General features: G+C 41.9%; 2 gene segments (V, D, J or C); both read left to right on the top strand.

The window, feature by feature from the left end:
• Window positions 1-194: 194 nt before the first annotated feature.
• LOC131723255 (immunoglobulin heavy variable 3-30-3-like) lies at window positions 195-13,424 on the top strand. The segment is given in 4 exon segments: window positions 195-380; window positions 476-787; window positions 4,690-4,839; window positions 13,309-13,424. Coding segments are annotated over 4 exon segments (624 nt in total).
• A 3,536-nt stretch (window positions 13,425-16,960) lies between these two features.
• On the top strand, window positions 16,961-17,526 carry LOC131723254 (immunoglobulin heavy variable 5-51-like). The segment is given in 2 exon segments: window positions 16,961-17,045; window positions 17,201-17,526. Coding segments are annotated over 2 exon segments (372 nt in total).
• The last annotated feature ends 8,321 nt before the right edge of the window (window positions 17,527-25,847 follow it).

Genomic DNA, 25,847 nt, shown 5'->3' with positions numbered 1-25,847 from the left:
AAAACTCCCAGCGCAGTGGAAGCAGTGACACAGTGGGAGTGTGTGCTTCTGCTTTACTGGGACTTACTACAAGATGAACTACTTATTCACATAGACTTCAATACGTTCCTATGTTCCTACCCTCGTACAGAAATGTTGCCCTTTGATAAGTGAAAAGAGAGCTTGGTGTTTTATATGAAAAGCCTCAGCAGCATCTATTTGAATAGACTGCACACAAAGCCTCTATGCAAAGCTGCTAGCAGCTGCTCTCAGTATAAATAGCAGAAGCCAGCTCTCATACAGCAGTCAGTGGAGACATACACACCTGATACAGCTGAAGACAAGCCTTCACACAATGCGTTTACTGAGACATGTGTTGCTGCTCTGCTTGGGTTTGCAATGTAAGCTTTTCACAATATACTATGAAAAACAATGATTTTAATAATTATCATCATTCGAATTAATGTTAAAACTTGTGTGTGTTTGTTATTTTCAGATGCAGGCTGTGCTGATGTTATAACCCAGTCCAGTCCTGAAGTCAGAAAGCCAGGAGAATCTCTCAAGCTGTCTTGTAAAATCTCTGGATACTCTTTGACTGACAGCAGTAGCTGGTTTGCCACAGTCTGGATTCGTCAGCCTGTCGGGAAAGCACTGGAATGGCTGGCGTTTATCGGCTATGATGCAGATACAAGCTATGCACAGTCAATCCAGGGCCGGTTCACAGTCAGCAAGTCTGATTCCAGCAGCACTGTGTTCTTACAGATGAACAGCCTGAAGACTGAAGACACTGCCGTGTATTACTGTGCTCGATACCCACAGTGAGGAAGTGCAATGCAGGACTCGTACAAAAACTATTCCATTAGATACATGTGCATAGAAAGAGGAAGTGAGAATGTTTACAGATGTCTGATCTGATATTGTTTTGAGCCAGTCTGGTTTTGAACTGAGAAAGCCAGGGGAGTCTGTAAAGATGTCTTGTAAAGTCTCTGGATTCACATTAAGCAGCAGCTATTGGATACACTGGATCCGGCAAGCTCCGGGGAAAGCTCTGGAATGGTTGCTGAACTGTACATAACCAATATTCAATACTGTCCATCAATATAAGATCATTCTACTGGTTTCCATGGATACTTCCACCACAGCATATCTGCAAATGAACAGCCTGAAGACTGAAGACACTGCCGTGTATTACTGTGCTCGAGACACACAGTGAGAGAAGTGAAGCCTGAGCCCTTACAAAAACCCACTCGTGTGAATCCACTCATTCATGTCAAGGGAAAACGCAGAACTCTGCCAGACTTTGATTTGTTAATGTATACTGAACATGAAGTTACGTGATTTCATTGAATTTCATGTATCTGACATATAGGTTGAAATATCTGTGTCCAGTGCTGACCACACAACTCCTCCTCAATTCAAATGAAATTCCTCTTGGTCACACTTCTGGACATTCCCAGCTTATTATAAAAACATCTTTAAAGAAGCACAAACCCTACAGTGGCCCCGATATTATTGACACTGTTACCCTCACTTTCAATAGCCGTCCGAGTTCTCATATATTTAGGTGGAATTGTGTTTTAAGAAACTTTGCATTGTACTGTTATATAAAGGGAAGATTTAGCACAATCCATGATGATGTGTTGCTGACTGACCAGCCTTTCATACCTCTGGGGGCCTGGGTTCCAGTCCAGCTGGTCAGGACTCCAGTACAATCAGTGTGGTGGTCACTTCTAGGTGTCCAGTGAACATTAGTCCACATCACAAAAACAACCACACGATTCAGGGCAACACTTTCCATGAAGTGTCTGGAATTACTGTGTATTTACAGAGTAGTTACTTAGTAAATACATGTGCACTTACACATCATTACAATGTTAATTACAATGTACTTAATGTGTCCAATGTCTTTGCACGATATACCCTGAACCCTATCCCTAACCCGAACCCTGTCCCATAGGAGTTAATGATGCCACTGTGTGAAAAGTATCACTATGAAGGACTGCAGGTACCTGTAAAGAAACATGCTTTGTATGTTCACTGAGTCCATAAATCTAAGCTGCTTACACTGCCAATAAGAAGCGACTATTCATCCAAATCTCCCCACACTAATTCACAACACTATTGATGCATATATGTCTAGTGGTTTCCTCCCTGATTACAGAGTGCAATCCATGCTAAACAGATACAGAATGGAAACTAGTGGAATGTTAGGTCCTGTGCACAGTATTGACAGCAGCCTGCTTTTCTCATTTTCGTCCAGTAGATGGCAGTGTCTCCCTCAGAATGGCAGCACTGTAACAGTATAAAGATCTGACACATGTGCATTACTGAGCTTCACAGGAACAGAGAAATCAGTCTGCTGTTCTGCCTGCAAAACACAGTCACACTTCACCACCTCAGCAGCTTCATAGGACACACAGAAATCAAGAAGCATTTAGGGTTTATTGGAAACAGTTTACAGATGGATATTGTTCAAAACACAGCAAACAAAAAACCCAACTATCTCCCCCTCTGTTTCGCTCTATTTTCTTTCTCCAAAATATGAACATAATGTTTGTGTTTAAAATGCCACTGATCAACACTGTTCCAAAGTTGTGGATTTCCCCAGCCCCTCTATCATAGTCGAGGGATTCCAGTGTGCAGTGTTTCTGGGAGTCAGCAATATAAACAAGCTGCTTTAAATAATGCAGAGAAACATATGCAAATGTCCAGGGCTTCACTTCCTATTTAACTCTGCTGCAGTGCAGATAGGAGCAGGAGGAGAGGTAGCCTGTCTGCTGGTTACAACACTTTCTTCTTTCAATAACCACAATACTGCAGTACAATGGGGATTTTAACAGCTCTCTGTATAATAATGACAGCTCTATCAAGTAAGTATCTGACACTTGTGGAAATTAGCCTGCATTGATTCTGCATATTACTTGATGTTTTAGCAGTAGTTACTGTACGTTGATTGCTTTTTTCCTCAAGGTGTCCGGTCTGATGTAGTGTTGACTGAGTCCGGACCAGCAGTTGTAAAGCCTGGAGAGTCCCATAAACTGTCCTGTAAAGCCTCTGGATTCACATTCAGCAGCGCCTACATGCACTGGGTTCAACAAGCTCCTGGAAAGGGTCTGGAATGGGTGGCTTACATTAGCACAGCTAGTAGTCCTATATACTATGCCTCGTCTGTCCAGGGAAGATTCACCATCTCCAGAGACGATTCCAACAGCATGCTGTATTTACAAATGAACAGCCTGAAGACTGAAGACACTGCCGTGTATTACTGTGCTCGAGACCCTCACAGTGAGGAAGTGCAATGCAGGACTCGTACAAAAACTATTACATTAGATACATGTGCATAGAAAGAGGAAGTGTGACTGGTAACTGGTATTCTGGTCTGTACATACTCCTGATGAATTCACACTTTGATAAATGTGTTTCATGAAAATAAAATAGAGAGAAGTTGTTCTGCTTTGATACTTACCCTAATATTGAATTAAAATGTCACTGCTGTATTTATTTTGAAGTGATCATCAATATATATAATTCCACTATTCTAACAGAAATGGGAATTTTCACAGTGAACCACATATTACACAGCAATGGGAACGTTTCACTGAAATCATGAAATCTGTGAGAACCATGAAAAAAATACAACCTTACTTATATGGTACTGTGAAAGAGTGGGGGGATCTGCTGTGAGAGAAACAGAGAGACAGAGGGACAAAGAGACAGAGACACAGAGAGACAGAGAGACACAGGAACAGAGATACAGAGAGACACAGAGACAGAGACAGAGGGATAGAGGGACAGAGACATAGGGACAGGAAGACAGAGTTCAGACTGTACATCAACCTGCCTGCAAACCCCTACAACCGTGGGGACAATGAGGGATGCTGTGTGATAGTTTGCCAACCCTACTGCTCACATGTCATGAATGAAGAAATCAATATTAATAAAAGCAATCCTTGTTGTGAGTGCAGTACTGGGGCCCCTTTTCAGAGGCTTCATGAGGCAGCTTGTATCTTTGACATTGCTCCCCACTGTAGTGTTGGAGATCAAACACTGCTTTGATTTCATTATAATCCAAACTACTTCAACGTTTTCAGAACAACTTTATTCATAACAGGGCTGAAACTCCCAAAATACATGGGGAACTATATTTGATTTGATGTTTAAAAATGGTTTTCCTATAAAAAGCAAAGTTGCCTCAAGCTTGGTCTCCTGGAACCAGGAACCAAAAACGGACGACAAAGCAAAACAAGCACAGTATATTTCTGTTGAGGATCGTGTCGAGACATTCCCCAAAGAAACTGTACATGCAGATGGAGGGAATTGTTTTGCACATCTTGTAATGTGACTCAAAGAAAATACGAGAGATCGCGAGAACTTCAGAATCCCACATTAAACAAAAGGCGACTACAGAGGCTGCTGAACAGAACGGAAAACAAACAGCTTTCACAAAACAAACTGGAAAGTCAGCGCAGACGAAAAAGTATTCCTGTGTCGGTTGTAGCCAAGTTAAATCAGCACTACAGGTCCAATCAAGCACAGCTACCTCACTTCAAACAGCCTGCTGTTTACTTTTTAAACGCAGTTAGAATTGTAGACCTGAATAGGTTTCCAAGGATGGAGCAGGCTGCAGATTGTGCAATAAAAAGCAATGGGTTTTCATCAGCGCAGAATTCATGTACAGCTCTTACGGATGCTTTTCATTTTCTGTTACAGATGTCCGATCTGACGTGGTCTTGACCCAGTGTGACCCAGCCATGAAGAAGCCTGGAGAATCTGTACAGTTGTCCTGTCGGATCTCGGGGTTCACCTACGCTGGCAGCAGGAGCTACTATATGAACTGGATGAGACAAGAGCCTGAGAAGAGTCTGGAGTGACTCGCAAACTTGAGAGGAGACAAAGCTTACACTAACAATGCTGTCTCCATCAAAGTTCATCTGCTACTCTATACCTGCAGATGAACAGCCTGAAGCCTGTGTGTGTGTGTGTGTGTGTGTGTGTGTGTGTGTGTGTGTGTGTGTGTGTGTGTGTGTGTGTGTGTGTGTGTGTGTGTGTGTGTGTGTGTGTGTGTGTGTGTGTGTGTGTGTGTGTGTGTGTGTGCGTGTATTTATGTTTTTTTTGTCACATTTGATGTAAGAGTGTTTCAGTCTTTTGGTACAGATGGTAATTCTAAGTGATTTCGTTTTGCCGCTGCAACATGGTGAAAACAGCTAAACTCTTGGAGCTGTATAGAGACTCTCGGTCGTTTCAAACACGTTTTTCTAACTCCTCTCAATCCCACGACAAAAACATTGTCATTGTAAAAAAACAAGTTCGAAAAACACAACAGCCGTTTAATGGGGTGATATCAAACACAAAAGCCCAAGTTAGGAGAAGCAATTAGGCCAATCTTGTCAGGCATCAAGCAAATAGGCACACTTGGAAAGGTGCTGGGGCCCAAGATTCACACAATTCCTGCTTCTAACTTGGCGCCTTTTTTTGATCGCTTCGCTCCACTTTATCGCTCCACCTGAAATGCTCTTTGTATGACTTGAAGAGACTGAGACTGAGACACACACACACACACACACACACACACACACTGAGACACACACTTATCCTATGCACTTGTTATGCTAATTGTAAATATGCAAATGTAAACATTACAAGAGCCAATCAAATCGCGTGAAAGCACGAAGCGAGCGGAGCTAATTTGCATACAAACTCCAGATTTAGCTGCCAGTTAAATATTTAACTAAATGTTAAATCTAGCTAAGAGATTTAAGATTTATTTAAATATTTAGCAAACTGTTAAATCTAGCTAAGAGATTTAAGATTTATTTAAATATTTAGATGAATGTTAAATCTTGTAACTAGATTTCTAAATGATATCTGAATGCACACATTTATAAAAAGCTGTATTTATTTTCTCCTCATTTCTGGCAGCCCATACTAACGGCGCTCGGAACTTTCGCATTTTTAAATCCTAACGGTCTCTGCTCAGCGGAGTGGAATGTTCAGGAGCCGGTTGCCTAGCAGCGTCTCCGCCTCCTTCTCTGCCCCGCCCCCTCTCTCCCTCTCTCGTTGCTCCAGCTAGGAGTTCACATTCAGCTTCCTTAGATTATATAGCGCCATTCTTTACTAGCTTTTACAAATGAGCTTATTGGAGGCTTCGTGTTTTTAAGATGGTTCAGGTGCAGTCCGGGCAGACTGACTGCAGCATCATTACAGTATACCGCACTGCGCTCGGCTTTGTGTGGAGGCTGATACACAAAGTAATGAACGACTGGTAAAGAAATCACATGGATTGCTTTTTAATGCTAGATGTGTATCTGGTATTCTAAGTATTACCTACAATTAATAACTCAGCTATATTCATATTCAGAATGTGATACAGTATTAAGACAAGGTCCAGTATTAGGAATAAATAAATACGCTTTATATTGACTTCCCTGAGTACTGACTTCCTGTAGTCAGGGCAGTACCTGTAGAAGATATTGAAAGGGGGGAGAGCTGATTTTAAGTACGTTTCCCTCTGCTTGTTTTGAAGTATAGTTTTAATGCACGTGTTAGATTAATGTTTACTTATATATATATATATATTCATTGATTTGTTTCTTTTTGAATACTTTATTTATTATTGATAACTGTTTGCTGGTTTGTTTCTATATACCCACCTGCAGAATGGTTTATTCTGGGGGAGGGGGAGGTCTGGAAGGGTATAAAGGCTGTTAGTTTTGTTCAGTCAGGATCGTCTTTTTGTGCAGATCAGAGGGCAGTTTTGCAGCTCTGTGGTTGGACTCAGTTATTGGAGTCAGTACCTGTGATTAGGTGACTAAAAATAGTTCTTTTTGGTTTCCTTTTGTTTATCATTGTTCTTAAATAAAAATAATTGGTTTGGCACCAAACTTCTCTGTGATGCGTGTGTGTGTGTCTGTGTGCGGATCAGTACCTGTGTGTGTGTGTGTGTCTGTGTGCGGGTCAGTCACACACACACACTGTGACACTCATAAGCTGAGACACACACACACTGAGTCAAACACACACCGAGACACACACTGAGACACTCACACACTGAGACACACACACTGAGATACACACACACCGAGACACAAACACACCGAGAGACACACACTGAGACACACATTGTGACACAAATACACTGAGACACACACACTGAGACACACATACAGGAACTGACACACACACTCACACACACGGCTACTGACACACACACACACACACAGGAACTGACACACACACACACACACACACACACACACACACACACTAAGCGGGCTGAGCTCATTTGCATACAAACTCCAGATTTAGCTGCCAGTTAAATATTTAACTAAATGTTAAATCTAGCTAAGAGATTTAAGATTTATTTAAATATTTAGCTAAATGTTAAATTTTGTTAAGAGATTTAAGAGTTATTGAGACACACACTGAGAAACACACTGTGAGACAAACACACATTGAGACACTCACACACTGAGACACATACACACCGAGACACACACTGAGACACACACACTGAGACACAAACACACCGAGACACACACTGTGAGACAAACACACACTGAGACACACACACACACACACACACACACACACACACACACACGCACACGCACGCTAAGCGGGTGGAGCTCATTTGCAGACAAACTCCAGATTTAGCTGCCAGTTAAATATTTAACTAAATGTTAAATCTAGCTAAGAGATTTAAGATTTATTTAAATATTTAGCAAACTGTTAAATCTAGCTAAGAGATTTAAGATTTATTTAAATATTTAGATGAATGTTAAATCTTGTAACTAGATTTCTAAATGATATCTGAATGCACACATTTATAAAAAGCTGTATTTATTTTCTCCTCATTTCTGGCAGCCCATACTAACGGCGCTCGGAACTTTGGCATTTTTAAATCCTAACGGTCTCTGCTCAGCGGAGTGGAATGTTCAGGAGCCGGTTGCCTAGCAGCGTCTCCGCCTCCTTCTCTGCCCCGCCCCCTCTCTCGTTGCTCCAGCTATTATTATTATTATTTATTTCTTAGCAGATGCCCTTATCCAGGGCGACTTACAATTGTTACAAGATATCACATTATACATTATTTCACATTATACAGATATCACATTATTTTACATACAATTACCCATTTATACAGTTGGGTTTTTACTGGAGTAATCTAGGTAAAGTACCTTGCTCAAGGGTACAACAGCAGTGTCCCCCACTGGGGACTGAACCCACAACCCTCCGGTCAAGAGTCCAGAGCCCGAACCACTACTCCACATTATATAGCGCCATTCTTTACTAACTTTTACAAATGAGCTTATTGGAGGCTTCGTGTTTTTAAGATGGTTCAGGTGCAGTCCGGGCAGACTGACTGCAGCATCATTACAGTATACCGCACTGCGCTCGGCTTTGTGTGGAGGCTGATACACAAAATAATGAACGACTGGTAAAGAAATCACATGGATTGCTTTTTAATGCTAAATGTGTATCTGGTATTCTAAGTATTACCTACAATTAATAATTCAGCTGTATTCATATTGAGAATGTGATACATTATTAAGACAGGGTCCAGTATTAGAAATAAATAAACACACTTTGAGAGTGGATTGCTCAGATTGAGATTCAGTCTGGATCATTAGATTAGTCCATGTCACAAAAACAACCACATGATTCAGGGCACCACTTTCCATGAAGTGTCTGGAATTACTGTGTATTACAGAGTAGTTACTTAGTAAATACATGTGCACTTACACATCATTACAATGTTAGTTACAATGTACTTAATGTGTCCAATGTCTTTGCACGATATACCCTGAACCCTATCCCTAACCCGAACCCTGTCCCATAGGAGTTAATGATGCCACTGTGTGAAAAGTATCACTATGAAGGACTGCAGTTACCTGTAAAGAAACCTGCTTTGTATGTTCACTGAGTCAATAAATCTGAGCTGCTTACACTGCCAAGAAGAAGCGACTATTCATCCAAATCTCTCCACACTAATTCACAACACTATTGATGCATATATGTCTAGTGGTGTTCTCCCTGATTACAGAGTGCAATCCATGCTAAACAGATACAGAATGGAAACTAGTGGAATGTTGGGTCCTGTGCACAGTATTTTCTTCAGCCTGCTGTTCTCATGTTCTTCCAGTAGATGGCAGTGTCTCCAACAGAATGACAGCACTGTAGCAGTATAAAGATCTGACACATGTGCATTACAGAGCTTCACAGGAACAGAGGGATCAGTCTGCTGCTCTGCCTGCAAAACACAGTCACACTTCACCACCTCAGCTGCTTCATAGGACACAGAGAAGTCAAGAAGCATTTAGGGTTTATTGGAAACGTTTACAGCTGGATATTGTTAAAAATACAGCAAAAAACCCAACTATCTCCCCCTCTCTTTCGCTCTATTTTCTTTCTCTAAAATATGAACATAATGTTTGTGTTTAAAATGCCACTGATCAACACTATTCCAAGGTTGTGGATTTCCCCAGCCCCTCTATCATAGTCGAGGGATTCCAGTGTGCAGTGTTTCTGGGAGTCAGCAATATAAACAAGCTGCTTTAAATAATGCAGAGAAACGTATGCAAATGTCCAGGGCTTCACTTCCTATTTAACTCTGCTGCAGTGCAGATAGGAGCAGGAGGAGAGGTAGCCTGTCTGCTGGTTACAACACTTTCTTCTTTCAATAACCACAATACTGCAGTACAATGGGGATTTTAACAGCTCTCTGTATAATAATGACAGCTCTATCAAGTAAGTATCTGACACTTGTGGAAATTAGCCTGCATTGATTCTGTATATTACTTGATGTTTTAGCAGTAGTTACTGTACGTTGTTTGCTTTTTTCCTCAAGGTGTCCGGTCTGATGTAGTGTTGACTGAGTCCGGACCAGCAGTTGTAAAGCCTGGAGAGTCCCATAAACTGTCCTGTAAAGCCTCTGGATTCACATTCAGCAGCGCCTACATGAACTGGGTTCGACAAGCTCCTGGAAAGGGTCTGGAATGGGTGGCTTGGATTAGCACTGATGGTAGTAGTACAAGCTATGCCCAGTCTGTCCAGGGAAGATTCACCATCTCCAGAGACAATTCCAACAGCATGCTGTATTTACAAATGAACAGCCTGAAGACTGAAGACACTGCCGTGTATTACTGTGCTCGAGACCCACAGTGATGCAATCAAACCAAGCAGCCGTACAAAATCCCCTCTCTTCAGGACTGCAGCACTGATCATTCACAGGTTCTGCTTTCTTTTTCATGGTTGAGTTGTGGTAGATGAACCATGAGATTCAAACTGTCTGTTAGAAAACCAGACCACACTTTCTACAGGAAAATACAAACTGTAAAAGCGGCCATGCTGAGATTGTCACACACACCCCTCCCTCCCCACCACCAGGTGTAATTTAGAACTTTATTCATTACACAAAACATCTCGGCTAAAAGCTCAAACACTTTTTCATGGTCCTCCCTACTGCAATGGTACCACATTGATGGACAGTTCTCTGTTCAGGAATGCCGAGATACTGAGTTATCAAGGAGTCTAACATTCTATATTTTAGCAGCTAACCAAAATACAATTTGCTAAGCAAGGGGAGGGCTTGTTTGTCTTGTTTTAAGCTCTTTCAGTCAATACAAACTCTAGTAACTCTAGTATTAGTTTGCTCAGGATTTCCAGAGACTGCTCCTCCACTCTGGTGTAGCTGGAGATCAGGGGCGGCACCACGCTTGGGCCCGAGGGGCTTGGGCCCCCCCATTTTGCTCATGGTCCTACCCAGTTACGGATCAATTGACAATTAAAAACATTTCATGCCAAACCGTATCAGACTGTAATCCGCTGCGGCGAGTCTAGCTCATCCTTGTGGTTCAAAAACTATATCCGTCCCACCCACCTCAGCACCGTTGTCATGGTTATGAAAAAAAAGATTGGTGATTGGACGGCTGAGATATGAGATCATACGTCTTCGATACTGTAGCATCGAAATTACAGCGTGTCAGCAGCATACATACAGGAACATTTCTTTTATTGCAAGGCATGCAAGCAACTAGCTTGTGCAGCTGCTGTTTAGTTATTTGTTACATTTGTAATTAGCTATCTAATTACCTAGAGAGGGCAGCAGTGTGGAGTAGTGGTTAGGGCTCTAGACTCTTGACCGGAGGGTCGAGGGTTCAATCCCAGGTGGGGGACTCTGCTGCTGTACCCTTGAGCAAGGTACTTTACCTAGATTGCTCCAGTAAAAACCCAACTGTATAAATGGGTAATTGTATGTAAAAATAATGTAATATCTTGTAACAATTGTAAGTTGCCCTGGGTAAGGGCGTCTGCTAAGAAATAAATAATAATAATAATAGAAAGAGGAAGTGAGAATGTTTACAGATGTCTGATCTGATATTGTTTTGAGGCAGTCTGGTTTTGAACTGAGAAAGTGAAGCCTGAGCCATTACAAAAACCCACTTGTCTGAATCCACTCATTCATGTCAATGGAGAATTCATCCCATGTGCATGTGTTGTTTCAGTTAACACACAACGGCATCATTACAGTTACAGAGACAGAATATAACAATGTGGTTTAGAATATCCTACGTGTGGCTCAAGCCTTTACTCAAACACAAGCAGTGACTATCTTCATTACAATGTCCCTCCCCATTTCTCCCAATACAATAAAACAGCACAGTGACCCACACAAAGAGACGCTCTCCAACAGTAAATTCACACAGACAGGTCAGACCACTTCCCTAGCAAGTATTGGGACAGACTCAGCCTGGGGGAACATTACCCCAAAACAATGGGTTTCTCCAATGAAAAAGTCAATACAAAGCTCTAGTAACTCTAGTATTAGTTTGTTCAGGATTTCCAGAGACTGCTCCTCCACCCTGGTGTAGCTGCAAATGAACAGCCTGCAGTCTGAAGACACTGCCGTGTATTACTGTGCTCGACACCCACAGTGAGGAAGTGCAATGCAGGACTCGTACAAAAACTATTCCATTAGATACATGTGCATAGAAAGAGGAAGTGTGACTGGTAACTGGTATTCTGGTCTCTACATGCTCCTGATGAATTCACACTTTGATAAATGTGTTTCATGAAAATAAAATAAAGAGAGACGCTGTTCTGCTTTGATACTTACCCTAATATTCAATTAAAATGTCACTGCTGTCTTTATTTTGAAGTGATCATCAATATGTATAATTCCACTATTCTAACAGAAATGGGAATTTTCACAGTGAACGACATATTACACAGCAATGGGAACGTTTCACTGAAATCATGAAATCTGTGATAACCATGAAAAAAATACAGCCTTACTTATATGGTACTGTGAAAGAGTGGGGGGATCTGCTGTGAGAGAAACAGAGAGACAGAGGGACACAGGAACAGAGATACAGAGAGAAACAGAGACGCAGAGAAAGAGGGATAGAGGGACAGAGACATAGGGACAGGAAGACAGAGTTCAGACTGTACATCAACCTGCCTGCAAACCCCTACAACCGTGGGGACAATGAGGGATGCTGTGCGATAGTTTGCCAACCCTACTGCTCACATGTCATGAATAAAGAAATCAATATTAATAAAAGCAATCCTTGTTGTGAGTGCAGTACTGGGGCCCCTTTTCAGAGGCTTCATGAGGCAGCTTGTATCTTTGACATGGCTCCCCACTGTAGTATTGGAGATCAAACACTTCTTTGAGCTAATTATAATCAAAACCACTACAACGTTTTCAGAACTATTTTATTCATAACAGGGCTGAAACTCCCAAAATACATGGGGAACTATATTTGATATGATGTTTAAAAATGGTTTTCCTATAAAAAGCAAAGTTGCCTCAAGTTAGGCCTCCTGGAACCAGGAACCAAAAACGGACGACAAAGCAAAACAAGCAAAGTATATTTCTGTTGAGGATCGTGTCGAGACATTCCCCAAAGAAACTGTACATGCAGATGGAGGGAATTGTTTTGCACATCTTGTAATGTGACTCAAAGAAAATACGAGAGATCGCGAGAACTTCAGAATCCCACATTAAACAAAAGGCGACTACAGAGGCTGCTGAACAGAACGGAAAACAAACAACAGCTTTCAGAAAACAAACTGGAAAGTCAGCGCAGACGAAAAAGTATTCCTGTGTCGGTTGTAGCCAAGTTAAATCAGCACTACAGGTCCAATCAAGCACAGCTACCTCGCTTCAAACAGCCTGCTCTTTACTTTTTAAACGCAGTTAGAATTGTAGACCTGAATAGGTTTCCAAGGATGGAGCAGGCTGCAGATTGTGCAATAAAAAGCAATGGGTTTTCATCAGCGCAGAATTCATGTACAGCTCTTACGGATGCTTTTCATTTTCTGTTACAGGTGTCCGATCTGACGTGGTCTTGACCCAGTGTGACCCAGCCATGAAGAAGCCTGGAGAATCTGTCCAGTTGTCCTGTCGGATCTCGGGGTTCACCTACGCTGGCTACGCTATATGAACTGGATGAGACAAGAGCCTGAGAAGAGTCTGGAGTGGCTCGCAAACATGAGAGGAGACAAAGCTTACACTAACAATGGCGACTCCATCAAAGTTCATCTGCTACTCTATACCTGCAGATGAACAGCCTGAAGCCTGTGTGTGTGCGTGTGTGTGCGTGTGTGTGTGTGTGTGTGTGTGTGTGTGTGCGCGTGTGTGTGCGTGTGTTTACGGTTTTTTTGTCACATTTGATGTAAGAGTGTTTCAGTCTTTTGGTACAGATGGTATTTCTAAGTGATTTCGTTTTGCCGCTGCAACACGATGAAAACAGCTAAACTCTTGGAGCTGTATAGAGACTCTCGGTCGTTTCAAACACGTTTTTCTAACTCCTCTCAATCCCATGACAAAAACATTGTCAATGTAAAAAAACAAGTTCGAAAAACGCTGAAGATGAAGAGCTGGTCAGACTGACGCAGTGTTCTCGTTCTATCCACATAGCATCTCAATGCCCGAACCAAGCATAGGGAATTCAATCTCCTATCCGACTCCTCTGCCAAGGGACTAACAAACCCTGTTATTAATTTAATTGATCTTAAATGATTAATTCATTAAATTAGTCTTATCTATACAGAACACGATCATCTGGCCAGGTTTCTGTCACTCAGTTAAGTGCAGAACGCAGCAAAATTCCTTATGCTGTTGTGATGTAGCCAATGCTACAAGTTCACTCCCATCAATATACACAACTGAGTAACACTTTCCATGAAGTGTCTCTAATGTGTATTTACACAGCAGTGACTTAGTAAACATGTGCACTTACACATCATTACAATGCTATCATGCATCCTTACAATGGACTTAACATGTAAATCTGAATGGAAAGTGTTACAAAGTATTGAAATACAGGACAATGCAGATATTACCATTGTCATTTACAACCGCAACATTGCAAATGCTAGGAGGCTTTTGAGAGTTTGCTAAGTGTGATTTACAGCACCTCCACACACTGCAGTTCTCATCTCCTGACAGTAGATGGCAGTGTCTCCTTCAGAATGGCAGCACTGGAACAGAACAAAGTTCAATGTGAAAACACTGCAGGCTGTGTATTACTGAGCTCCAGAGTAACAGTGAGAGCAGCCTGCTGTGCTTCCCTGCAAAACAGATTCACACTCCCCCACCTAATCAGCTCACTGCAGCATGGATGTGTGGAAGACTGCATGTGTGCAGCATGGATTTATGCACGGAATATCTGCTTTGAACGCATTTCTCCAGATCTCTTACATGAAGGATCAAGGACATGGGATTAAAACAGTTTACTTGTGAATTCTCAAAAGAAATATTGAAAAAAGTTTATTTCCTAAAATCAATAAGGGGTGTATATTTCAAGCCTGATGCCTGTGCCAGTTACCCTTTAAACAATGATCTGTGTGAATCAATCAGGGCCCAGGTGTTTGCTAATAATCTGTGCTAATGGGCTGATTGCTCTATTAGTGCTCAATACACAGTCTAGGCTGAGTCTAAACTGACACATGGGACTGAATTAAAGAGGAGAAAATCCCTCCTTGAAATACTCAAGGTCCTAATTAGAAATGAGAAATCATCAATTATAAAACACATGGCTTGAGTTGATGAGAATAATCAGATTTCTTTGACACATTTCTCCAGCCCGTCTGTCTTTGTAGAGGGATTCCAGTGTGCAGTGTTTCTGGGAGTCAGCAATATAAACAAGCTGCTTTAAATAATGCAGAGAAACGTATGCAAATGTCCAGGGCTTCACTTCCTATTTAACTCTGCTGCAGTGCAGATAGGAGCAGGAGGAGAGGTAGCCTGTCTGCTGGTTACAACACTTTCTTCTTTCAATAACCACAATACTGCAGTACAATGGGGATTTTAACAGCTCTCTGTATAATAATGACAGCTCTATCAAGTAAGTATCTGACACTTGTGGAAATTAGCCTGCATTGATTCTGTATATTACTTGATGTTTTAGCAGTAGTTACTGTACGTTGTTTGCTTTTTTCCTCAAGGTGTCCGGTCTGATGTAGTGTTGACTGAGTCCGGACCAGCAGTTATAAAGCCTGGAGAGTCCCATAAACTGTCCTGTAAAGCCTCTGGATTCACATTCAGCAGCTACTACATGGGCTGGGTTCGACAAGCTCCTGGAAAGGGTCTGGAATGGGTAGCCAGCGGTGCTGGTAGTAGTACATACTATGCCCAGTCTGTCCAGGGAAGATTCACCATCTCCAGTGACAATTCCAACAGCATGCTGTATTTACAAATGAACAGCCTGAAGACTGAAGACACTGCCGTGTATTACTGTGCTCGACACCCACAGTGATGCAATCAAACCAAGCAGCCGTACAAAAACCCCTCTCTTCAGGACTGCAGCACTGATCACTCACAGGTTCTGCTTTCTTTTTCATGGTTGAGTTGTGGTTGATCAACCATGAGCTTCAGACTGTTTGTCTGTTAAAACACCAGACCACACTTTCTACAGGAAAATACAAACTGTAAAAGCGGCCATGCTGAGATTGTTACACACCCCCTCCCCCCCTCCCCCCCTCCCTCCCCACCACCAGGTGTAATTTAGAACTTTATTCATTACACAAAACATCTCGTCTAAAAGCTCAAACACTTTTTCATGGTCCTCCCTACTGACAATCCCAGCTACTGCTGGGGAGTAATCAGGTTTGGTTTATTTGCCAATACTTGATGGAGGGAAGTATTAAAATAGGTAGAGCCTCTAAGTTAGAAAATACCAGAACACACTATTGACATGTCCAGTGGCTTCCTCCAATATTCCAGAGTGCAATCCATCATAAATGGATACCATGTGAAAGGGACTGCAGTTCCATTGTCTGCCAATAGATGGTGATGTCCTCAAGGAAAAGGTTTAGATGTGTTTTAAAAAAATGATCTATAAAAAGGTTATTTTCTCATTAGCAAGTCAAACTGCTATTTCCACTGGAGTATCTGAACAATAAGCAACCTCCCTCCTTTATAATCAACACGTCCGGGTAGTCAGCTTGTTCTTTAGTGTGAAGGATTTTATTCCATCTCAATAACAATCCTCACCTCTCTTTACCAGGAAAAATAAAGACACAAACCCCAGAAATCAATGTGTTCAAATCTCTTCCCATCTGTCTGTCTAATGAATAGATAGCCCATTATAAAACACTATAGCCTGCTAGTACTAATAGTACACTAAACCTATAATGTTTTTACCCAGGTATATTTGCAGAGTATTGCTTCTTTTTGTAAGGGACATGTCATTCTAAAGTGAAGCATCTAAATGGAAGCAGTCAGTTACAGAATTGGATTGTGTGTTTCTGTCTTATCAGTATTTATTACACGATGAACTGTTTATTCAGAGACTCTTCAATGCTTCTCCTCTACACAATTGTTGCCTAATGATCCATTGAACTGTTTGCTGTTTTATATGAAGAAAATCGCAGCTCCATTTGAATGCACTGCACACAAAGCCTCTATGCAAAGCAGGTGGCAGCTCCTCTCTACTTAAATACCTGAAGCAGCTCTCAGTGTTAGTCTGAGGAGAGACTGAAGCATCTGATACAGTAGAAGCCAAACCTTCAAACAATGCGTTTCCTGAGAGATTTACTGCTGCTCTGTGTGGGTTTGCAGTGTAAGGAATCACAATCTAATATAAGAAACCAATTCTAATCAGAATTAGTATTATTATTATTATTATTATTATTATTATTATTATTATTATTTTTATTATTATTATTATTATTATTATTATTATTACTACAACTTGTGTGTGTTTGTTATTTTCAGATGCAGGCTGTGCTGAGGTTATAACCCAGCCCATTTCAGAAGTCAGAAGGCCAGGAGAATCTCTCAAGCTGTCTTGTAAAATCTCTGGATACTCTTTGACTGACAGCAGTAGCTGGTACGGCACAGGCTGGATTCGTCAGCCCCCCAGGAAAGCACTGGAATGGCTGGCAGTTGTGTGGTATGATGCAGACACAGCCTACCTGCCTTCAGTCCAGGGCCGGTTCACAGTCAGCAAGTCTGATTCCAGCAGCACTGTGTTCTTACAGATGAACAGCCTGAAGACTGAAGACACTGCCATGCATTACTGTGCTGGAGACCCACAGTGAGGAAGTGCAATGCAGGACTCGTACAAAAACTATTCCATTAGATACATGTGCATAGAAAGAGGAAGTGTGACTGGTAACTGGTATTCTGGTCTCTACATGAACTTCATGAAGTGCATCAAACTCTATTAAATGTGTTCAAAAGAATGAACATAAAGAGAGCCCCTGATATTATTGAGTCGGGTCACAGAGCTGAGGCCTGTGTGGAACACAATTCTATTGTCTCTACAGAGAAGCTGTTCAGGATCAGTTCTGTTGGAAGGACTGGCTCACTCTTTCAGCTCCAGGACTCTTTGTTGTGTAGTAATGATTTGTAACAGCACAGGCTGAACCTTTAATCTTGTTAAGTTATTTATTTTTTATCATCATTTTTTGCAGTTGTGCTTAATGTATTATGTCTATAGTCTATATATTATTATTTGTTTATTTAGCAGATGCCTTTATCCAAGGAGACTTACAGAGACTCGGGTGTGTGAACTATGCATCAGCTGCGGAGTCACTTACAATTACGTCTCACCCGAAAGAGGGAGCACAAGGAGGTTAAGTGACTTGCTCAGAGTCACATAATGAGTCAGAGGTTGAGGTGGGATTTGAACCGGGGACCTCCTGGTTACAAGCCCTTTTCTTGAACCACTGGACCACACAGCCTCCATATTGATGCGTAACAAGTTTAGAGTGAATTTACTAAACAGTTGGCCAGTCTACAAGTTACAATCTAAAGATAGTTCTCATTTATACACCTCTCCCCAATCAGAAATTAACACAGAATTCAATATTATATTAAAGAATCATAGAAACTATTTACAATATTCTGTGTCGGTATTTTTCAGTTCAATTACAGCATGTCTCGTCTCACTGCTTTCATCTACAGATCCTGCAGTGCTGAAGTAGGGGTTGAATCCTTCGCAAACTGCACACAGACATGACTTTGGTTTTTTTTCGCACAAAATGGTTGCTTGGTGTTTTTTTTTTGGGGGGGGGGTGGAGGTGGGGGGTCCAGTTCACAGTCTTCCACCAGGGTCCAGAAACTCCCAGCGCGTCACTTTCCACTTGTTTCTATTCTCGCGACACCAGTTTCAAGATCTCCTTCCCACTCATGCCCTGGCAATGGCAATGCAGTGGAAATGTACCCAGGATTCTCTGCTGCAGTACCAGCCCATCGGGGCAGTGGAGACAGAAACCAGCAATGTACCATTGAGGCTTCATTTACACACTCTGAACAGCCTGAAGCCTGTGTGTGTGTGTGCGTGTGTGTGTGTGTGTGTGTGTGTGCGTGTGTGTGTGCGTGCGCGTGTATTTACGTTTTTTTTGTCACATTTGATGTAAGAGTGTTTCAGTCTTTTGGTACAGATGGTAATTCTAAGTGATTTCGTTTTGCCGCTGCAACACGATGAAAACAGCTAAACTCTTGGAGCTGTATAGAGACTCTCGGTCGTTTCAAACACGTTTTTCTAACTCCTCTCAATCCCATGACAAAAACATTGTCAATGTAAAAAAACAAGTTCAAAAAACGCAACAGCCGTTTAAAGGGGTGATATCAAACACAAAAGCCCAAGTTAGGAGAAGCAATTAGGCCAATCTTGTCAAGCATCAAGCAAATAGGCACACTTGGAAAGGTGCTGGGGCCCAAGATTCACACAATTCCTGCTTCTAACTTGGCGCCTTTTTTTGATCGCTTCGCAACACTTTATCGCTCCACTTCAAATGCTCTTTGTATGACTTAAAGTGACTGAGACTGAGACACACACACACACACACACACACACACACACACACACACACACTTATGCTATGCACGTGTTATGCTAATTGTAAATATGCAAATGTAAACATTACAAGAGCCAATCAAATCGCGTGAAAGCACGAAGCGGGCGGAGCTCATTTGCATACAAACTCCAGATTTAGCTGCCAGTTAAATATTTAACTAAATGTTAAATCTAGCTAAGAGATTTAAGATTTATTTAAATATTTAGCTAACTGTTAAATATCTTGTAACTAGATTTCTAAATGATATCTGAATGCACACATTTATAAAAAGCTGTATTTATTTTCTCCTCATTTCTGGCAGCCCATACTAACTGCGCTCGGAACTTTCGCATTTTTAAATCCTAACGGTCTCTGCTCAGCGGAGTGGAATGTTCAGGAGCCGGTTGCCTAGCAGCGTCTCCCCCTCCTTCTCTGCCCCGCCCCCTCTCTCCCTCTCTCGTTGCTCCAGCTAGGAGTTCACATTCAGCTTCCTTACATTATATAGCGCCATTCTTTACTAACTTTTACAAATGAGCTTATTGGAGGCTTCGTGTTTTTAAGATGGTTCAGGTGCAGTCCGGGCAGACTGACTGCAGCATCATTACAGTATACCGCACTGCGCTCGGCTTTGTGTGGAGGCTGATACACAAAATAATGAACGACTGGTAAAGAAATCACATGGGTTGCTTTTTAATGCTAAATGTGTATCTGGTATTCTAAGTATTACCTACAGTTAATAACTCAGCTATATTCGTATTCAGAATGTGATACAGTATTAAGACAGGGTCCAGTATTAGAAATAAATAAACACGCTTTAAGAGAAACAGCAGTGATGTTTATTGACCATTCCCATCCATTCTCTAGATGTTTCTACATTGTGGTTGCAATCCACAGGGACAAGGGACTCAGCGATGTTAAATAAAAAAACTAGAGCCCACAATTAACCAATATAGAAAGGAAGGGGGGAGAAATGTATTGCCTGCATGCAGTACCTTCCACTTTCCTCTATTAAATGTCATTTGCCATGTGTCTGCCCAGTTCTGAACGCTGTCTAGATCATTTTGAATGGCCTTTGCTGCTGCAACAGTGTTTGCCACTCCTCCTGTTTGGAACTGCAAACACAAGTCAAAAAGGAAGTTAGAAAGGCCAAGAGAGAGACAGAAATGAACATTGCTAAGGGGGTGTGAGGGAGGAGACGCTCACATTGTCTCAGTATGTATCTGGACATTTACTGCAAATGTTTTGAAACTGTTTTTGTATGGTGTTGCTGATCCTTGTGTCTAGGAAAGAAAATAATAAAAACAAAATTCACTTCCCTGTTGTATGGGGACTGGAGGCCTGTGGTTGGGACTGTCCTGAAAAACAAAAGAAAGGTTAATGAAGAGTACGGTTTAAGAGAGCTGGTTTGGAAGGGAGCACACTTCCAGAACAATGGATTGCAGTACTATTGTTAAGATAAACTTTTAAAATGAACAACAGCTATTTTAATGTGCATGTATTTGATATGCAATAGTTCAGGAAACCGGAGTTGGGTGTGGTGGTGAGGTCCTCCATCTTGACAGGAAGTGGGGAAGCAGCCATGTTGGTGAGGGAAGCTTTTATTGACATCCCTAAGTACTGACTTCCTGTAGTCAGGGCAGTACCTGTAGAAGATATTGAAAGGGGGGAGAGGTGATTTTAAGTACGTTTCAATCTGCTTGTTTTGAAGCATAGTTTTAATGCACGTGTTAGATTAATGTTTACTTATATATATATATATTCATTGATTTGTTTCTTTTTGAATACTTTATTTATTATTGATAACTGTTTGCTGGTTTGTTTCTATATACCCACCTGCATAATGGTTTATTTTGGGGGAGGGGGAGGTCTGGAAGGGTATAAAGGCTGTTAGTTTTGTTCAGTCAGGATCGTCTTTTTGTGCAGATCAGAGGGCAGTTTTGCAGCTCTGTGGTTGGACTCAGTTATTGGAGTCAGTACCTGTGATTAGGTGACTAGAAATAGTTCTTTTTGGTTTTCACTTTTTCTTTCCTCAGATTGTTTGATATTTTGTTCAATTAGCTTTTTGTTTATCATTGTTCTTAAATAAAAATAATTGGTTTGGCACCAAACTTCTCTGTGATCCGTGTGCGCGTGTGTGTGTCTGTGTGCGGGTCAGTACCTGTGTGTGTGTGTGGTGTGTGTGTCAGTCAGACACACACACACAGACACTGAGACACACACACACTGTGACACTCACAAGCTGAAACACACACACACACTGAGTCACACACACACCGAGACACACACTGAGACACTCACACACTGAGACAAACACACTGAGACACACACACACTGAGACACACACTGAGACACACACACACTGAGAGACACACACACACTGAGACACACACACACTGTGAGACAAACACACACTGAGACAAACACACTGAGACACACACACACACTCTGAGACACACACACACACAGACACACACACACAGAGACACACACTGTGAGCCAAACACATACACACTGAGACACACATACAGGCACTGACACACCCAAACACACACACACACACACACACACAGGTACTGACACACACACACATACACACGCTAAGCGGGAGGACCTCATTTGCATACAAACTCCAGATTTAGCTGCCAGTTAAATATTTAACTAAATGTTAAATCTAGTTAAGAGATTTAAGAGTTATTGAGACACACACTGAGACACACACTGTGAGACAAACACACTGAGACACACACTGAGACACACACACACTGTGAGACAAACACACACTGAGACACACTCACACTGTGAGACAAACACACTGAGACACACACTGAGACACACACACACTGTGAGACAAACACACACTGAGACACACACACAGTGTGAGACAAACACACACTGAGACAAACACACTGAGACACACACACAGAGACACACACTGTAAGACAAACACACTGAGACACACACTGAGACACACACACTGTGAGACAAACACACACTGAGACACACACACACTGTGAGACAAACGCACACTGAGACAAACACACTGAGACACACACACACTGAGACACACTCACACTGTGAGACAAACACACACTGAGACACACACACTGTGAGACAAACACACACTGAGACAAACACACTGAGACACACACACACAGAGACACACACTGTGAGCCAAACACACTGAGACACACACACACACACACACACACACACTGAGACACTCACACACTGAGACACACACACACCGAGACACACACACACACACTGAGACACACAGTGACACAAATACACTGAGACACAAACACACCGAGACACACACTGAGACACAATGTGAGACAAACACACACTGAGACACACACACACTGTGAGACAAACACACTGAGACACACACACACTGAGACACACACACACACAGGTACTGACACTCACACACACACTAAGCGGGCGGAGCTCATTTGCATACAAACTCCAGATTTAGCTGGAAGTTAAATATTTAACTAAATGTTAAATCTGGTTAAGAGATTTAAGATTTATTTAAATATTTAACTAAATGTCAACTCTAGCTAAGAGATTTAAGATTTATTTAAATATTTAGCTAAATGTTAAATTTTTTTAAGAGATTTAAGTGTTATTGAGACACACACTGAGACACACACTGTGAGAGAAACACACACTGAGACAAACACACTGAGACACACATACAGGCACTGACACTCACACACTGAGACACAAACACACCGAGACACACACTGAGACACACACACACAATGAGACAAAAACACTGAGACACACACAGAGGGACTGAGATACACACACACTGAGACACACACACACTGAGACACACACACACTGAGACACACACAATGAGACACTCACACACACTGAGTCACACACACACTGAGACACACACACTGTGACACAAATACACTGAGACACACACTGAGACACTCACACACTGAGACATACACACACTGAGTCAAACACACACCGAGACACACACTGAGACACTCACACACTGAGACACACACACTGAGACACTCACACACTGAGACACACACACACTGAGACACACACTGAGACACACACACACTGAGAGACAAACACACACTGAGACACACACACACTGTGAGACAAACACACACTGAGACACACACAATGAGACACTCACACACACTGAGTCACACACACACTGAGACACACACACACACTGAGACACTCACACACTGAGACACACACACACCGAGACACACACACACATTTATTTAAATATTTAACTAAATGTCAACTCTAGCTAAGAGATTTAAGATTTATTTTAATTTTTAGCTAAATGTTAAATCTAGCTAAGAGATTTAAGATTGTAATATTGTGTTAAATCTTGTAACTAGATTTCTAAATGATATCTGAATGCACACATTTATAAAAAGCTGTATTTATTTTCTCCTCATTTCTGGCAGCCCATACTAACGGCTCTCGGAACTTTCGCATTTTTAAATCCTAACGGTCTCTGCTCAGCGGAGTGGAATGTTCAGGAGCCGGTTGCCTAGCAGCGTCTCCGCCTCCTTCTCTGCCCCGCCCCCTCTCTCCCTCTCTCGTTGCTCCAGCTAGGAGTTCACATTCAGCTTCCTTAGATTATATAGCGCCATTCTTTACTAACTTTTACAAATGAGCTTATTGGAGGCTTCGTGTTTTTAAGATGGTTCAGGTGCAGTCCGGGCAGACTGACTGCAGCATCATTACAGTATACAGCACTGCGCTCGGCTTTGTGTGGAGGCTGATACACAAAATAATGAACGACTGGTAAAGAAATCACATGGATTGCTTTTTAATGTTGAATGTGTATCTGGTATTCTAAGTATTACCTACAATTAATAACTCAGCTATATTCATATTCAGAATGGATACTTCCACCACAGCATAGCTACAAATGAACAGCCTGAAGACTGAAGACACTGCCGTGTATTACTGTGCTCGAGACTCACAGTGAAAGAAGTGAAGCCTGAGCCCTTACAAAAACCCACTCGTGTGAATCCACTCATTCATGTCAATGGAGAATTCATCCCATGTGCATGTGTTGTTTCAGTTAACACACAACGGCATCATTACAGTTACAGAGACAGAATATAACAATGTGGTTTAGAATATCCTACGTGTGGCTCAAGCCTTTACTCAAACACAAGCACTGACTATCTTCATTACAATGTCCTCCCCATTTCCCCCAATACAATAAAACAGCACAGTGACCCACACAGAGACAAGCAATCCAACAGTAAATTCACACAGACAGGTCAGACCCCTTCCCTAGCAAGTATTGGGACAGACTCAGGCTGGGGGAACATTACCCCAAAACAATGGGTTTCTGCAATGAAAAAGTCAATACAAAGCTCTAGTAACTCTCGTATTAGTTTGCTCAGGATTTCCAGAGACTGCTCCTCCACCCTGGTGTAGCTGCAAATGAACAGCCTGCAATCTGAAGACTGCTGTACCAGTGCATTGTCTCTTTCCTTCTCATTGTGTGATATTGCTTTACATGCAGCAGTTCTCATTTCCTGACAGTAGATGGCAGCTTCACAGGAACAGAGAGATCAGTCTGCTGTTCTGCCTGCAAAACACAGTCACACTTCACCACCTCAGCAGCTTCATAGGACACAGAGAAGTCAAGAAGCATTTAGGGTTTATTGGAAACAGTTTACGGCTGGATATTGTTAAAAATACAGCAAACAAAAAACCCAACTATCTCCCCCTCTCTTTCGCTCTATTTTCTTTCTCTAAAATATGATCATAATGTTTGTGTTTAAAATGCCACTGATCAACACTGTTCCAAGGTTGTGGATTTCCCCAGCCCCTCTATCATAGTCGAGGGATTCCAGTGTGCAGTGTTTCTGGGAGTCAGCAATATAAACAAGCTGCTTTAAATAATGCAGAGAAACATATGCAAATGTCCAGGGCTTCACTTCCTATTTAACTCTGCTGCAGTGCAGATAGGAGCAGGAGGAGAGGTAGCCTGTCTGCTGGTTACAACACTTTCTTCTTTCAATAACCACAATACTGCAGTACAATGGGGATTTTAACAGCTCTCTGTATAATAATGACAGCTCTATCAAGTAAGTATCTGACACTTGTGGAAATTAGCCTGCATTGATTCTGTATATTACTTGATGTTTTAGCAGTAGTTACTGTACGTTGTTTGCTTTTTTCCTCAAGGTGTCCGGTCTGATGTAGTGTTGACTGAGTCCGGACCAGCAGTTGTAAAGCCTGGAGAGTCCCATAAACTGTCCTGTAAAGCCTCTGGATTCACATTCAGCAGCTATGGAATGCACTGGGTTCGACAAGCTCCTAGAAAGGGTCTGGAATGGGTGGCTCTTATTTACTATGACAGCAGTCGTACAGTTTATGCCCAGTCTGTCCAGGGAAGATTCACCATCTCCAGAGACAATTCCAACAGCATGCTGTATTTACAAATGAACAGCCTGAAGACTAAAGACACTGCCGTGTATTACTGTGCTCGATACCCACAGTGATGCAATCAAACCAAGCAGCCGTACAAAAACCCCTCTCTTCAGGACTGCAGCACTGATCAC

The sequence above is a fragment of the Acipenser ruthenus genome, chromosome 54 (assembly GCF_902713425.1).
Source record: "Acipenser ruthenus chromosome 54, fAciRut3.2 maternal haplotype, whole genome shotgun sequence".
In the NCBI taxonomy this organism is placed as follows: Eukaryota; Metazoa; Chordata; class Actinopteri; order Acipenseriformes; family Acipenseridae; genus Acipenser; species Acipenser ruthenus.
Note: the sequence above shows the minus strand (reverse complement) of the source record. Positions and strands in the feature narration are given on the sequence as shown.